The sequence below is a fragment of the Phaethon lepturus genome, unplaced genomic scaffold, assembly GCF_000687285.1.
Source record: "Phaethon lepturus isolate BGI_N335 unplaced genomic scaffold, ASM68728v1 scaffold9034, whole genome shotgun sequence".
Classification (NCBI taxonomy): domain Eukaryota; kingdom Metazoa; phylum Chordata; class Aves; order Phaethontiformes; family Phaethontidae; genus Phaethon; species Phaethon lepturus.
The window spans coordinates 43694-57858 of NW_010532653.1; the positions used below are offsets into that span (position 1 = coordinate 43694).

Below are 14165 nucleotides of genomic sequence, written 5' to 3' on the forward strand. Positions count from 1 at the left end.
TGTCTAGGGAAGTAGATTTCTGTTGAAACACAGAAGTGGCAAGTAGCTTTGAAAGATTAGTACACATATTCCACATTCCACAGTGTTGGTGCTAAGCCACTAGTAGTATCCTAAATTTTACCAGCCCTGAAATACTTGCTGTAAGTCTCACTTGTTTACAACATTTCCCAGAAAGACCACAGTGTAAGGTGGTCTCACGCCACGCCTATTTCTATGTCATGAGGTGACTTCACACAATAGTCAAACTGCATACATTAGATAAATTACCTAAGTAGAGCTTAGGTAATTTTTCTGGAATACTTTAGAACCAGACATTTTTTCTGTAAGTTAAAAATTATTTCCCAAAAGTATGTTAATAATGCAGTAAGAATCTCAGCCATTCAAATGATAGCAAAACTCACATTTCTTTAAAAAATAAATTTTCTGAAAGTTAGCATATGATGATGCTTCTGTCTATCTTTGAACGTAATTAAGAAGCACAAGGAACAATACAGTTTAAGGCTGAAACATCATGTTTAAAACAAGAGCATTTAGAGTAATCAAGAGTGTAACAGTGCATTTGATTGATGCTAAAATTTAATAAGCCTCTAAAGAGTACACATTTATTTAGTACAAGTGTCATTCACATGAACAAAGGATTCCTACAGTACAAGTTCACAAACTGGATTATGCCAAGCACATGGAAAGAATGGTGAAAATAATTCAGAGTTTTTGCAGGGCATAGGAAAAAAGGGGCAAGCAATTTGCCTCTTGACAAAGTGTTTTCATAATTTTGGGAAACCTCATAAGAAAGTAACCATGATGAAGACACTTATTCTATACTTTGGGCAAAGATTAAGATGCATGAATATGCTGTGGTAAAACTCATGTGACGAACATACTATATTACAAGTTAAGAAATGCCCGACGTGACATAAATTTAACATTTAAAAGTAAATGTGCATGGGGCAGTGAAGCTGACCAAAGACAGCTTAACTGATGGAACCAAGAAAAAGACGAGAGAAGCCCAACCAAAGCAAAAGCAAATAATTCAGATATGTGAACAATCCTAATATGAGAAATAGTGTCCGATACGTAAACAGCAGGAAAAGCTACCTAGAGTTTCCGCTACCAATGGGTAAACAGGATAGAAAGCAGAGTGCTGAAAGCAACAAGTGACATGGGATGTTCTTCATTTAGAAAGAATTGGTGTAGCTTTGCAGATCTTTTCCAAGTGAAAGTCAATGTCCTGGTCTCACCTTTTTAATTTACTTCAGCCAAAACAATCTCAGATTAATCTTCAACTAAAGAAATTAGAGCTATGGCATCTATAGGGTAAGCTAGGAGCATATACAAGGAAAGTTACAGGAGAAGCAAACTACTATATAATTTGAGTCTGTCTCAAAAAAAAATCTAAACAGACTACCCCTCAAGAACATTATAATCCTCAGTTTAAATTTCTCTCAGCCAACATCCACTTTTTTGATATATAAACTATCACTGTTCTCTGATACACTGGCAGCATTTTTCTACACTCAGGCTAGCACATATTAATCTGAAACCTTGCACTGTTGCTATTTCAATGCCTATTTATATTATGTGTAGTAAGAACTAAGGACATAATGAATTTGCACTATACATTGGCATTTTACTTCAAGCCCAGCAATCCACACTTTTGGACAGTATTTCAGTGAGGGGTTTTGTGGGTTTTGGTCTGTCGGGTTTTTTGTTTTACTACTTTCACAGGTACCACTCAAAAGCCAAATTTTAATTAAATGCTTCTCAATTCCAAACACACCAACTTTTCCAGTTTTTATTTAGCAATGCATTTTTTTAAATGCAGAACAGCAAATTTTCAATGCTTATTCTATTTCAAACTACTAAAGCATCACATATTAATAGTTACCTTCTCTTTTCATCACAAGACTTGTATCCATTTTGGTTTTGAGAGTTAAATTCGTAGCTGTTTCTAAGCTGTTCTCATCCAACATCTGCAACTATAAAGAATTTTTTTCTTGTAAGGACTAAAGAAAACAAAAAGCATCTTAAAAAGATCCAAAGGAGATCTCAAGCATAGTCCATGTCCAAGCATGTCCAAAAGACATTTCCTTATGATAATTAATGACCAACACACCACAAAGAAAAACAGTGCAGGGTACACAGACAAGTACTACTGAACCTATTTTTAAATCCATCAACACTCTGAATTTCCATTGTACAGTTTCTATAACAAAGACCTAAATGCTTGCTATTCTTGAATTTTGTTTTCAGGGAACAGGGACACAGGACATGAAAATGCAAGGCATAGCTCAAAATTAACCTCTATCAAAAGCCATAATTTAGAGCTCCATAGGGCACTTAATGAATTCAATTAAATGGACTTCATTGAACAGATTACTTCACATAAAAAAACTCTCATGACTACATCTGAAAGAGCTCCTGTAGTGAAGATGAAACCTGATTATCTCTTCTTTATAAATCACATGACAGATTTTTAACAGCTGCCCCCGTTTCTCCCATCACATGTATTGTTCAGAAAAAGCTCTTTCTTCATGCCTGATTATGCACGACAATTTTCAAAAATTTAAAAGCCACAGTGAATGTTTCCATTCACAACTGATTACTTAAAATACAGGAAAAATTATACCTTATTTATTACTTGATTTGAAAAAAGTGTTATTATTTTCCTTGCTAATACCATAGAACAGCCAGGTAGAGTTAATTATATCTGTTTTAAAAAGATTTAACTTACCTGCAAGTCTGCCAGGTCATATGAATCACCCCCACTAGATTTTGATTCTGATGGTGGAAAAGGTGCAATGAAGGCTGTACATTTGGAGCTGGATATCTGCCTATTGAAATAACATTGTTAATTACATCACATGCCAACATATAATGTAATGATTGTCTTTTGTGAACAAGATAAAAAAAGGCAGTTGTATGAAGACTTTTGGCTACAAGTTTCAAATATACAGAAAAAGCAGGTCCATTTTGACAGCCAAGTGAGAAAAAATAGAAATAGAAAAACCTGTAACAATACCACCATCCTCCTAAATGACAGATGACTTAATTGCTGTCTTCCATAAAAAACAGTAATAAGCTGCGGCTAGGATCCTAGACCCTAATGGTGTGTGTTCCAAAGTAAATTCTGAAATATTTACAGAACAATAATATTATGTGAAATACCTTAGCTCACTACTTTTACAGATTCAGAATACTGGGTTTTAGCTAACTGCTGAGAGCCCAAGTATGCAGTTCTTATTCTTTGGTTACATTATTTCTCCCCAAAGTTCCCATTTCTGCATGAACTTAACCACACAGAAGTAAGAGAGGAAGCAAGTTAGCAAAAGACTTGATTGGGATGGCAGGGGGGGAAGCTTTTTCTCCTCTGTTTACTTTCAAGCTATGCTATGGTCAGCTAACATAGTACAGTGCTATTTTAACTGGCAGATTCTTCTACTACTGAACAGTTCTTCACAAAAAAATGAGCATAACCACTTTCTTAATGTAATCGTTATAATATGGATTATGTTAAAAATGAGGATTTAAAAATCTTTTGGAAGTTACAAGACTACCTTCTATCTAATTTTAGGAACTGGAATACACAGATGTAGTTGATTTTCAACAAAATTTATTTTTGCCTTAGTCTCCATTTCTTTTGAGCCTACTTATTAGCCAGAACAAGAAACTGATCTTTGCATGCTCTCATACAAAGAATCTGAGTAGTAAGATAGGAAGTGTGTTTATTGCAATACCCAGTGCAGTTATAAGCGGCTATTTGTCAATAAACTTTAGATTAATTTTAACATTCTTAGCCGATATTTCCACTATACAACAAAATCATTCTGTTGAAAAGGAGTATTAAAACCTGTCATGTTGCAGTAAAACCATACCTCCTTATACAGCTAGTGTTAAGTGGAACATCTGTCTTCTTCAGATCATCACCAGTATCAGTTACTAGCTTAACAGGAACCCTCCCAAAAGGGCAGGCCTAAGAGCAAATTGAAAACAATCAGATGTGTAAAGCAGAATGAAAAGCTTAAGTTTTTGAAGCAAAATGTTGCAAGTTCTACCTGGTTAGATTTGTTTAGTGGTCTTAACGGATTGTGGCAGTTAACCAGAGCATCGAATTCCTGTGATTTCTCCTCCCTGAAGGCAAGAAGAAAAAATACTGTAGTGTGTGGTTTTTGTTTAAATGATGTTTTAAAAAATTAAACAAGAAATCAAGCCATTACCCAAGCAAAAGTCTGGTAACAGTAGAAGAATTTTCACCAGAATCATTCCTTTTTATGCTTCTGTGATTTCCAACTATGCTCTGAAGTCCAGACTCTTGTGTACTTGATACTGTAGGTAAATTAGAATTATTCAGCCAATACTGCAGATGGTAGTTATTTCAAAAGAAAAAGTGTTCTTTTATAGTAAGTGCAATTTAAAAATACATACATTTGCAGTAATTTAGTATCAATAGCATATCGCTATTTTCTACTGATTTAGACAGACATTTTATATAAGTAGTGATAATTCAGATGATAAAAGAGAAAACCCAAACACAGACTTAAAATCAGAAAAGGAGCTTTCCAGGATAAGCACAAAATGGATCCATCATCCAGTTTAACAATTGCTAACTGTATTAACTACTTGGTTTTTATATGGTTACAGTTGTAAACTATGTTTAAACACATAAAAGGGAGATGCAAGATGTCCAAAGCCTATCCAAGCAATTTAACTTTTAACTCAAAAACCTCACCTTATCCTATCTACAGAAAGAGGAACACAAGCACCAAAAACATTGGTTTAAATAATATCTTGGGGGAGTGAGGAAGAAACCCACACTTTCAGGGCAAGCTGATTTTCCAAGTCTCCATTCTTCGAATACACCCCCACCCCAAAACAGCATCATCTGAAGACATTTCTAAAGCTTGCTCCACAAGGACTCCTCAGGAGATTTAAGACCACTTACATTTGGATTCTTTCTCTGCTCACTCGAGTTATTTACCAGCTCACATAAGGACACCCACACCTGAATAACTATAATAAATCCTAAATTAAGCATCAAAACCCAGCTTGTTTCAGAGATGGAATCTCAAATTACAACTGTCTAGATAATCTTAAACTCCTTGCTTCAGCAGAGACCCAAGATATTGATAATATCCCTGACCTGTCCTGTTCTGTCAAATACTAGCTTTTGAGCTCTGACTTCATTTATGTGGTATTTCATTTTGATAGCACAAAAATGTTGTATCTCAGTTGTGGTTCTGCAGATCCATCTGGATATAAAGCATTTAACACGTGCCTACAATTGAAAAACGATGCAGCCTTTTCAACTCTAGTGAAAATTATAAAAAGCAGCAATCACAACAGAAATAGCCAAGTCTTTCACAGGCAGACCTTCTCCTTTAGGGCTTTCAGTACAATCTCTGTGAGATTGCATACTAAATCCCTAGAACTATCAACTGTGTCAGAGATACAAAACAGGAATCAAAACATCAGAATTACCAATCAGATTCTTCTTCCCCCTCTTTTTCAAGAGGCACATAAATACAGAGAGTTTTACTCATTAAAATCTTAACAAGCTTCCCAGTTTCAGTTACTGAACATGCATCTCATACTAACAAATCCGAGGCTGAAAGAAACTTCAAAATCACCTCCAAACCTCCTGACACAGGCTACAGACACATGCCCTTCTAGAGCCAACTCCACTAACCAGCTGAAGAATTTACTAGCTCAGTGACTTGTTACCAAAGCCTTTTTGCTCATCCTTCCACCTCATTGACGTGCCAACACAGCACTTGGAGTAATCCCTAATTCATATCAGGTAAATTCAATTGAATTAGTCTAAGCAATTAGTCAGGTTAAATTAAACCCATTGACTTTATTGATAGCAAATTTTGAGTGTGCTCTTGTAAACTGTGCTCTGCTACCAGGTCAGGGAAGACCAAGGCAGGCAATAGCAAAGAGCTCGTTCACTAACCCCATCTCAGTCCAGTAGAGAATCTTGCTCAGTTATTGAAGATCTGGCAAAAGTTATACAAAACTGCACATTAATCTTAGAATGAAATGTCAATTCAACTCCTAGTCAGGGTATTACTGAGCCTTGTGAAATTAAAGCATATATTTTAGATGTACTTTACAGTAAGAAAAAAAACCCAGAAGTTATTTGAAAAGTAGTTCTAGAACCTCAAAAGCAGCAAATAAACTGGTCATCATCCATTTTTTGGCCTAGAGGTTAAGAAAAGGTCATTTCTCAGAGATAAATAACAAGAAGTCAGGATACAATAATGCAAATACACTGACACTTTAGTAACTGCCGATGAACATGTGTTCCTGAACTACAATATAGAAAAGGTAGCTTATTTCTTCATTTAGGCAACATTGTTGAGTACAAGCTCTTTTAAGAGCCTTCAGATATACATTAAACTCTTAACCTCAGTTATTTTCCTGACAAACCCTTTTTAAAATTGAAATTCCTATCTGACTATTCAGATAGACAGATCTCTTCCACAAGTCAAGATTATCTTTTTAAAGACAGACACCAAAACATGTATTTAAAAAGATTTAAAAAGAGAAATCAAAGACAACTAAGATATTCTAATATGATCTTCTATGTCTTGCAGGCATTGTTTTTCCATCAATACAGCAACTTATTTCATTGACCAATAAACAGAAGAGCTATCCACAGCCTCCTGTTTCAGTTTAATCACATAAATCAGTTTCAGGACTTTTTTTATATTCCAACTTCTTTAAACATTTTTAAATTCTGGATCTGTTCATTAAAATTAATTTTTGAGTCCTCTGATGTCCCCCCTTTCTACCTTCAGCCAGCAGAAGACAGACTTCTGTCCGATGAAGAACACTGCAGTATTCGCTATTTCTAGTCCATTTTTTAATAAACTATTTATGCCAATAAGCCAAACTACTCAGTTAAATGAATAAAAAAGTGCCTCAGTGTACAATGCAGTTCTAAGGTTTTTTTTTTTTTAAACGTAACACTGAACATAATTTTAAATTAGCAGTTTACTAATCCAGTACCATCACCATACCCCACCCCCAATCCCACAGGGTTTTTTTTCCATATATACAAAGATTTTTTTGCCTAATCTTACCACTGGACTCTCACATTCCGTTGGTGATACTTTTATTCCTTCAGTCTGAGACAGCCTATCTGCCTCTCATACTACCCATGACCTACAGTTTTTAAATACTAAATTATATTTTTCCCAATTAAACATTTGATTTCACCAGTCATGTCAAATACTTTAGATTGCTGTGCATGAATGGAAGTGGGGGAGAGGGGGTAAATTAGACCAAAGGCTTCTAGACTTGCTGCATGGTTTTTATATGCAGCTATAGTGTAGTGATGCAACCATAACTTGTTAAAAGCTTTCTGAACAATCTTTTGAAGCTGTGAAGAAATGCGTTTACATAAACAGCATTCCTGTTTTCAAAATCTTTCAAAATGGAAACATGAAACAGACAAGACTTAAATGCCTACACAATAAAACAGACAGAACAGTCTCTTTCTTGCTCCAGAAGCATGATACAAATTCACTTAAAGCCAAGTTCAATGATTTAGGACATGTACATGCTCGAACTTGAGATATTTCAAGTTAGTGTTACTTACCTTTTAAAATGATCTTTAAATAGCTGACTCAAAACCCATTATTTTTCAAATACTTAATGTTACAAATTCATTTAAATTAAAAACTCAAAGAACGTACTCTTTCCTTAAAGTTCACTGCTTCCTAACTGCCAGACAGGCCTCTGACGTATTCTTTCATAGGTACTCCCTTAGCTTTGCAGCAAGTAAAGCCAAGGGTATCAGAAGTTGTACAATCCATGAAGGAGATGAACTTCTGTGGCACAGTCCATCCCCTGGGGCACTAATGATGTCTATATGCAATTAATGGTAAACACAATAGGGACAAAAATAAAGTTTATTAAAAAATTAATACCATAACTCAGGATTATCTCAAGTGTTACAAAATGTTTTCTCACGCCACCCAACTAGTGTTTCACACTAAGGCTGATTTAACAGGAGACAGTCAAAGCTCAAGTAACATTCCTGAAGACATATCCCCAAGAAAATGAAATCAGATCTATTTTGCACTACTTCTGTCCTTATACAAAGCAAAAATATGGAAGCGTTAAGACAACACTCTTGCAAGAGTTAGTTACATGCACTTCAATATTTGAGTTGAAACATGTTTTCCACACCAAACAAATTTCTCGCTTGAAAACATTGAGGTAACTGCTTCCCTTATCGAAGTTATACCCAGCAACCAGTACCAGTTATATTTTACAACAGAGTCAAGCACTTTAATTTTGTCCTGAAAAACACAAGTGGTTTGTCCATCTGTAAAATAAAGTTGAAACTGATTCTTTTCCCTAGATTTGACTTCACTGAAATAACTGCCAAAACTTTACCAGCATAAGTGTCACAAGAAGATACACCTCAAAGCTATCTGTATAGTTTACTCTGTTTCAGTTCTAATTCTTCTCTATCACTGGTAGCTCTTACTTCACACTTTATGCTGGAAATCTCTATTACAAAGTAAATATTTAATGAGTCAGAGGAACACCCTTTGCAGACCTAGAGTCTACCATCCTGCAAACTAGAGTTCACAGTCGTGAGGAATATGGCGCAGGCGAAGAGTAAAGTCAGGACCCTGAATTTTAGGGAAGTAAACTTCGAGCTCTTCAGGGAGTTAGTCAATAGGACCCCCTAGGAAATTGCCCTCAGGGACAAGGGAGCAGAACAGAGCTGGCAGATCTTTAAGGACGTTTTCCACACAGCACAAGAGCTCTCAATCCCCAGGTGTAAGAAGTCAGGAAAGGAAGGCAAGAGGCTGGCATGGCTGAGTGGACATGGCTTGCATGAGCAAACTACAGGGCAAGAAGGAAATGCACAGGCAGTGGAAGCAGGGACAGGTATCCTGGGATGAGTACAGGGACACTGTCCACTTGTGTAGGGATGGGGTCAGGAAGGCCAAGGCACAGTTGGAGCTGAACTTGGCAAGGGATGCAAAGAACAATAAGAAGGACTTCTACAGGTCTCTCAATGAGCAAGAGTGGCAAACTGGTAACAACAGATGAGAAGGCTGAGGTACTCAACAACTTCTTTGCCTCAGTCTTCATTGGCAACCTCTCTTCCCACATCTCTTGAGGGGATGGACTGCAAACAGGCACTGGAGGAGCAAAGTCCCTCCCACTGTAAGAGAAGATCAGGTTTGAGACCACCTGAGGAACCTGAATATACACAAGTCTAGGGGACCTGACAAGATGCATCCCAGCGTCCTGAGGGACTTGGCTGATACAGTTCCCAAGCCACTCTCCATGATATTTGGAAAGTCCTGGCAGTCTTTAAAAAGGGTAGCAAGGGAGACCCTGGGAACCACCGACCTGTCAGCATCACCTCTGTGCCTGGGAAGATCATGGAGCAGATCCTCCTAGAACCTATGCGAAGGCACATGCAGGACAGAGACGTGACTCAAGACAGCCAGCATGGCTTCAGCAAGGGCAAGTCCTGCCTGAACAAGCTAGTGGCCTTCCATGGTGGAGTGACCACATCAGTGGACAAGGAAAAAGCTACCGATGTTGTCTGTCTGGACTTGTGTAAGGCTTTTGACACGGGTCCCCAAAACATCCTTCTCCCCGAATTGGAGAGAGATGGGTGGACTGTGGGGTGGATGAGGAATTGGTTGGGTGTTCGCATCCAGAGAGTAGTGGTCAACAGCTCAATGTCCAGATGGAGACTGATGATAAGCGGTGTCCCTCAGGGATCCGTATTGGGACCAGTACTGTTTAATATCTTCATCAATGACACAGACATTGGGATCAAGCACACCCTCAGCAAGTTTGCAGACAACACCAAACTGAGTGGTGAGGGTTGACACACTTGAGGGACCGGATGCCATCCAGAGGGACCTGGAAAAGCACGAGGCATAGACCTGTGTGAAACTCACAAGGTTCAACAAGGCCAAGTACAGGGTCCTGCACCTGGGTCAGGGCAACCCCCAGTATCAATCCAGGCTGGGGGATTAATGGATGGAGAGCAGTCCTGCCCAGAAGGACCTGGGGGTACTGGTGGGTGAAAAGCTGGACATGAGCCAGCAATGTGCACTTGCAGCCCAGAAAGCCAACAACATCCTGGGCTGCATCCAAAGAAGCATGGCCACCAGGTCAAGGGACATGATTCCACCCCTCTACTCTGCTCTGGTAAGACCCCACCTGGAGTCCTGCATCCAGCTCTGGAGCCCTCAGCACAGGAAAGACGTGGACCTGTTGGAGCAGGTCCAGAGGAGGGCCACAGAAGTGATCAGAGGGATGGAACACCTCTCCTCTGTGGAAATGCTGAGAAAGTTGGGGTTTTTCAGCCTGGAGAAGAGAAGGCTCCAGGGAGACCTTCTTGCAGCCTTCCAGTACTTCAAGGGGGCTTATAAGGAAGATGGGGACAGACTTTTTAGCAGGGCCTGTTGTAATAGGACAACGGGTAATAGTTTTAAACTAAAAGAGCATAGATTCAGACTAGATATAAGGAAGAAATTTTTCACCTTCCAAACCAAACTTTTCTATGACTCTGCGATCCTATGGCTCCTGCAAACTAAAGTCACTGCATCAAAAATGGAAGTGAATATTGCAGAAATAACATTGAGAATAGAGATAAGCATGACTGTTTATTAGACAATAACAAATTCTGAGTTTGTATATAGAAAGGACAAACATTACAGAGTAATTTTTTCAATTGAGCATTACAACATGCAAAAAAAAAATCAATCAACAATTTAAGAAATTGCATTTACCTGTGAAGTTCTCCTTCTCTTCATCTGAAAGCAACTGCTTTTTTTGTGAATGCAAGTTTTGTAGAGCAGTTTCCAACATTTCTAGTGGAACAGCAGAGCACTCCACAGCTTTCTGAAGGAGCTGCTTACACTTCTTCGTATTTCCTAAATAGTAAAGAACACAGAAGTATAAGTCAAGGAAATAAAAAGTTACTCTGGCGCAACATGGTCTTTTCCCAAAGACATGATTACTTTCATGCTGTCTTATACTCACTTTGCATCATCCTGTGAAATCATTGCTCATTAGGCCCTTTACACCCTTAAATATCCAGTTTCAGGATACTGCCTGGAACTAGTTACAAGTGAATCACTTAAGTCAATTTTTCACATGACATTGAACATCATAAAGCATATTTTGAGACCTGAAGTCACAAAACTGCATTCTCAGCATTTCTTTAGTGTTATAGGAACTGTAAGGAAATACAACACAAATTCTGAAATCCAGGGTTTTTTTCTGTAGTATCAGCAAGGAAAGAGCAGCTTTATGGACTTTCATTTAGTTATGACCAGATACAAACTTTATAATGTATGCATTATAAAACATCTTTCACGCACTTAATAGAAATCAAAGTTAAAAGGAGCTGCTGTTAAACCAAACATCACTACTCCAGAAAGCATTTTTCTTACAGTTAAGAAAAGAGGAATGAAAGGGAAGGATATTGTTTCATTAGTTTTACATATTACTAAATGCCATAAACAGAGATTGACGAGAACTGAGCAGGAAGAGGGGGTGTTTTAACAAAACATATTGAAAGCCATCAGTTTACATATATAAGCACATACAGATATTAAAAAATACGTAAGAGTCAAATAAGGAAAGAATTTTCCTCAGTTTAGAGAGCATCAGGGAAAAATGATGTAATGTTGTTACAGTTGTTAACACCCCTGAAGTCCCAAATGCCATTCTTCCTCAGTTCCAGAGCAGCAAAATATAATCCACTTTGTTCTTATAGCTGCCACATACCTATATGATTAAGTATTTTTTATACTATATAATACTATTTTTCAGAGCTCAAAACTCCACTGATAAGTTAAATGTCATTGTCACCTGTAATTCAGATGGGGGGGAAGTGGGGTGTACATATTAGGAACTTAAGCATAAGTAACCTTTTTTAAGATTATTAAATGTTGGACACTGAAGCAAGGAAACAACAAAATAAGACTGGCTATGATTTCAAATCATAGATAGATTTTAAATCTATTTTGTGCATATTTGTTATGACTTCTTTTTTAACCATATAATCAAATACTTTTTTTCTCCCAAATCCTTAGCAAGTAGATAGGCTTGGTATTTCTTTTTAAGAACCTTTAACCAGCACTCTACCTTTGGCTATATTTAGTAACTACACGTTGCTTCAACAAGACCTGCTACTCAAAATGAAAGTAATTTCTCCTAGTATTATGTGCCTCATCGAATAAGAAATAATGAGATACCAAAATACCCATGTGAAAAATGAACTGCTCCATCCTCCTTAACAGATGAGGAACCAAGGCACAGACATAAAGCCAGAAGTACCTCTGAGTTACAGTCAGTCCACTTCATCACATACAAAAAGGCTGAATGATCCACCTAGGCATAACATTTTATATAGCCAAAAGTAGAGTTTTATTTATGGTCATGAGTTCCAAACAGTTCGCAGCAAATCTTGCTTCAAACACACTACCCAAAGCACGCCAAAAGTAAGGAAGAGACAGCTCCTCATCTGACATACTGAAATGAAGTTTTATTCAGCATTTTAAAAAACCCCAGAACAGAATGCCTCCTTTGTTGTGTCACTCTATTTTCAGGTCATGAATATTCAATTTATAAGTAAATCAATATCAACCATAATGCCAACCATAATTTCAGAATCTTTATTTGAGCTTTAGCTGACAATTTTGCTCAAGACAGGGAAATGAACGTATAATTACCTTTTTCTTCTTAATGCAAAGGGAACAACAGATTAATCCAGACAAAACAGCCAAAGCACTGCTGAAATGACAAGGGTGAGGAGGGAACAAAGCACTGCCCTACTCCTTTCCCTCTGGCCTAAACTGGACACACTCAGTGAAAAAGGAACAGCACTCAAAGCAACAATACACAACTCACATGTTGCATTAATCCTCTCCGAAGCACCCAGCAGGGACACTTTAGCACCATACACATTACCAAATGTCAAACAGACCAGCTCAAGGACAACAGATACAAATCAGAGAGCACACTGGGGATAAAAGAAAGCCAATCATACATGGCTTATCCCTTTGGGATTAGGATTTCATTTCAGGTTGACTATTTACTGTCAAAGTAAAAGAAACTATTGCATTAACACATCCCATAGCTACAGAGAAATTGAATTCGCAAGTGATTGTGACAGAAAGGTGAATTTAGTCATTAGTAACCAGTAGTAACATTTCTACACTTAAATTACACAATAGGTTTTGTTTATTACACTTACTTGACAATATTTTTATTATTGCAGTATTACTGTTCTATTATCAGTTTAAATAAACATATAGTGCTCACTAAAAAAATTATTAGTTACTTTTTACTACTGTTTGTAAGTTCAGCACCACAAGTTTATATTAGAACAAGACCAGTCAGATAACTGGCTCATCTGAAACAGAAAATCTGTGGAATCTAAAATCACAGATATGCACTTTTTTGTCCTCTCCTCCCCATCTTGTGGGGGAATCATATTTAGTATCCTTCCTCCAGCAATTATTTTACATGGCATATATTTCTGAGGGGGATTTCCACAGCCTTTCCTGTTCCATTACAAATAAACTTATTAGTTAAGAAGAACTGGAAAACTTGAGAAGACAATTGAGTATTTACTTATTAATTTTAATAAAATGGTTCTGCTTCATGGGACACACTTTGAATATCTAAACTGTATCCTAAAATACAGTTAAAGAAGTACTGGACCAAAAGTCTATTTTCCACTGGTAACAGTTTCGTCTGTAAACAACAGAAGTAAATGTAAAGAAGAATATCCAGTAAAATGTATTTAGAATCCAGAGTATAAAATACACAGTTTAATCTCCTTCCGTTATTTACTGTAGTTAATTTTGGGGAGAATTTCTCTTACTAGGCAGTATACAACAGCTTGCTGACATATGACAAAAACCATAAAGAAACACCAACCACATAAAAATCAAAATTTATCCACCAAGGCTGCTTCTTTCAAAGAAGAAAACAGTTTTAATGGAATATGTTTGTCTTTCTGGATAGAGCAAGCTGTTAAAGGGAGGAGATAGATGGTGTCACATAGATTACTGTTCAAATCACCCATTGAAATAAGATTAAATAGGACACCAAAAAATACGAGCCTGTGGGCAGGCAGCACAACACTGCTAGCAAGTACCAGG

At 37.3% G+C, this 14165-nt stretch overlaps 1 protein-coding gene across 1 annotated transcript in view; it reads right to left on the minus strand.

Moving 5' to 3' along the window:
- TTK (TTK protein kinase) overlaps positions 1 to 14165 on the minus strand; it is a 38549-nt gene that overhangs the window by 12286 nt on the left and 12098 nt on the right. The window contains 6 exon segments of the mRNA XM_010284910.1: positions 1886 to 2003; positions 2732 to 2831; positions 3873 to 3970; positions 4053 to 4128; positions 4215 to 4323; positions 10779 to 10922. Of these exon segments, the coding sequence (XP_010283212.1) occupies positions 1886 to 2003; positions 2732 to 2831; positions 3873 to 3970; positions 4053 to 4128; positions 4215 to 4323; positions 10779 to 10922 (645 nt within the window).